At 39.0% G+C, this 2,631-nt stretch overlaps 1 protein-coding gene across 1 annotated transcript in view; it reads left to right on the top strand.

Moving 5' to 3' along the window:
• Positions 1-2,631, top strand: part of Elp2 (elongator acetyltransferase complex subunit 2) — a 48,505-nt gene that overhangs the window by 29,273 nt on the left and 16,601 nt on the right. The window contains exons 14-16 of the mRNA XM_004623593.2: positions 575-641; positions 1,335-1,430; positions 1,571-1,628. Of these exons, the coding sequence (XP_004623650.1) occupies positions 575-641; positions 1,335-1,430; positions 1,571-1,628 (221 nt within the window). The remainder of the gene's footprint in view (positions 1-574; positions 642-1,334; positions 1,431-1,570; positions 1,629-2,631) is intronic.

Here is a 2,631-nt window from a genome sequence, read left to right on the forward strand (position 1 = left end):
AAATACTCTGCATATGGTCTTGTGCCAGTTTTGATGGCTAGCATATGGTTTCACATATAATAACTTGATTGCTTTAACTTGCAGAATCTGAGTATTGCCTCTTCAAAGGATACTCTTAGCAAGTTTTAAAATACAGTTTACAGTTATTTAAATGTTTAATGAAAATACTTTCAACTCTCCCTTTCTGGGAAGCATCTGTGTTTGTAGGATCATCATCAAAGATATGCCTATGAGGCCTTCTTGGAGGTGGAGATTGGGGCTTTCCATTTCTAGCCTGCTGCCTTTCTTGTCAGACTCCGAAAACCACAGAGGCATAGGATTTGATGTGCTCCTGGATGATAGGGTGACAGACTGTGGATTGGGTGGGGGCTAGGGGATAGGACCTTCTGTTGGAGAGTGGCTGCCCAGCATTGCTTCTCTTGATTTGGGAGGTGGATCAGTGGGTGTATGTCCACACAAGGGACCTTGAAACAGTTTCTCAGCATTTGTGAGCATGCCTTTTACAGTTTGAGCTTTATATATCTTTTATCTTATTAACTTTAAAGCTTATATATCTTATATCTTATTGTAACAGGACAGCAATCTTCCAGAAGGAGCTGCTGTCCCTGCATTGGGATTATCAAATAAAGCTGTCTTTCAGGGTAAGATTGTGTTCTGAAAAATTACTGAACCTGTAGAGGTACTTAAAACCTAGTTACAGCTGGGCATGGCAGTTCAGGCCTGTGATCTCAGCTCTTGGGAGGCCAACCAAGTTTGAGGCCAGCTTGGGCTACAAAATGAGTTCAAGGCCAACCTGAACTGCACAGTGAAACCCTGTCTCAAAGAAGAAGGAAATAAAACACTATTATTTATAGACTTTATGAGATAAACTGAATGTTGGCTACTGAAGATTTTTTTTTTTAAGTAACAGCACATGTGTCTTCTCCATCAGACATTTTGGGATAAAGTGTTCTGTTGTACCTAGAGCACTAAGGTAGGTACAGCTTTCTTTTATAGGGTTTTACAGAACACTACAACAACACGTGAATGTGGACAACCTTGACAGTCTGTTGTGTAGCCTAAGAAGTCTGTAACCTGTTAGGTCAAAGAAAATGCCAGGAGTCTTTATGGAATTGATTGATGCTTCTAGGAGCTTGTTTGGAAAACACTGGAGCAGTAGGATAATCTTGGCTTTGGAACCATGTGCATGCGACTTTGAAATATGCCTTTTTGTTTTTGAAATACGCCATTTTGAAGTGTCACTGCTTTATAATAGGTAGTAGCCTTAGTACTGAGATGGTGTAAGTGACATAAAGAGGTGACTCTGTTCATGATGTTGTGTTTATTTACACTAGGAGACACAACTTCTCAGCCTTCTGATGAGCAGGAGCTGCTCACTAGTACTGGTTTTGAGTATCACCAGGTACCTTTTCAACCCTCCGTGCTTACTGGTAAGAAATGACAAAAATATGATTTAATAAGATCACTAGTACACACAGTATGATATATCACTGTTGGTTTAAATCATGCTATAGAATTTCCTGGTCTAAACATAGAAAAAAATAATTGGAATATTGTCTGTTTATTATAGAACCTCCTACTGAGGATCATCTTCTGCAGAATACCTTGTGGCCTGAAGTTCAAAAACTGTAAGTTAAATTATGCTTTTTGGTCTGATTCTATTATAGTACATGTCTCCTCATCAACTTGATTTTTTGTTTGTTTTTTGCTTTTTGAGACAAAGCCTTAACTATGTTGTTTACGCTGGCATTGAACTGACTATGTAGCCCAGGCTGGCCTCGAACTGCCAACTTTCCTCCTGCGTCAGCCTCCCGAGGACTGTAGATGTGCACTGCCATACTCTGCTTCAGTTTGATTTTTGTGCTTTGCCTTTCTCCTGCTTACATTTTCCTCTTGGTTTATAGATCTCTAGTAGTCCTTCAAAGGGATGAGAATCAAACCTCACATTGATTTTTGTATTCCTCTGATTAGATGTATTGGTCTTTTTTTTTTTTTTTTTGGTCTTTTTAAAGTAGACAAGAATAGGGAGCGCTGCGCGGAGAGGGTCCGCGGACGCCGGCCTGGGAGCTGGATTTACTGAGTTTTCCTTCATGTGACCTTGGCAACCAATAAAGACTGCTGGTGCTGGGGAAAAAAAAAAAGTAGACAAGAATAATATATTTTTTTCTTTTTAAAAATTATTTAAGTTTTGGGGCCAGGGAGATAGCTCAGTAGAATAAGCGCTTGTCTGGTAAGGGCCTGAGTTCAATCCCCGGTTCTGCAAAAAAAAAAAAAAAATTATTTAAATTTTGTCATTCTGACTGGTTTTTTTTTTGTTTTTTTTGTTTTTTTTTGTAGGTTGCATCAAATTTTTTCCATGATGGTTTATTGTACTGGCTGGCTGGGAGTAGGAGATAAAAACTTGTACATTAATGTAATTGTGAACATAGAGTGATAATTATGATGTATTACTTTTGAGAAACTGGCATTTTTCTCCAGTCTGCCTGTTTTACCTCCAAATATTTGCCTCTGCAATAATGTAGTCTTTGGGGCTGGGGAGATGGCTCTGTAGAAAAAGTGCTTGCCTGCCAAGCGCAAGGGCCTGAATTCAATCCCCAGTTTGGCAAAAAAAAAAGTAATCTTTGAAAGAAA

The sequence above is a fragment of the Octodon degus genome, unplaced genomic scaffold (genome assembly GCF_000260255.1).
Source record: "Octodon degus isolate 3935 unplaced genomic scaffold, OctDeg1.0 scaffold00003, whole genome shotgun sequence".
Taxonomy (NCBI): domain Eukaryota; kingdom Metazoa; phylum Chordata; class Mammalia; order Rodentia; family Octodontidae; genus Octodon; species Octodon degus.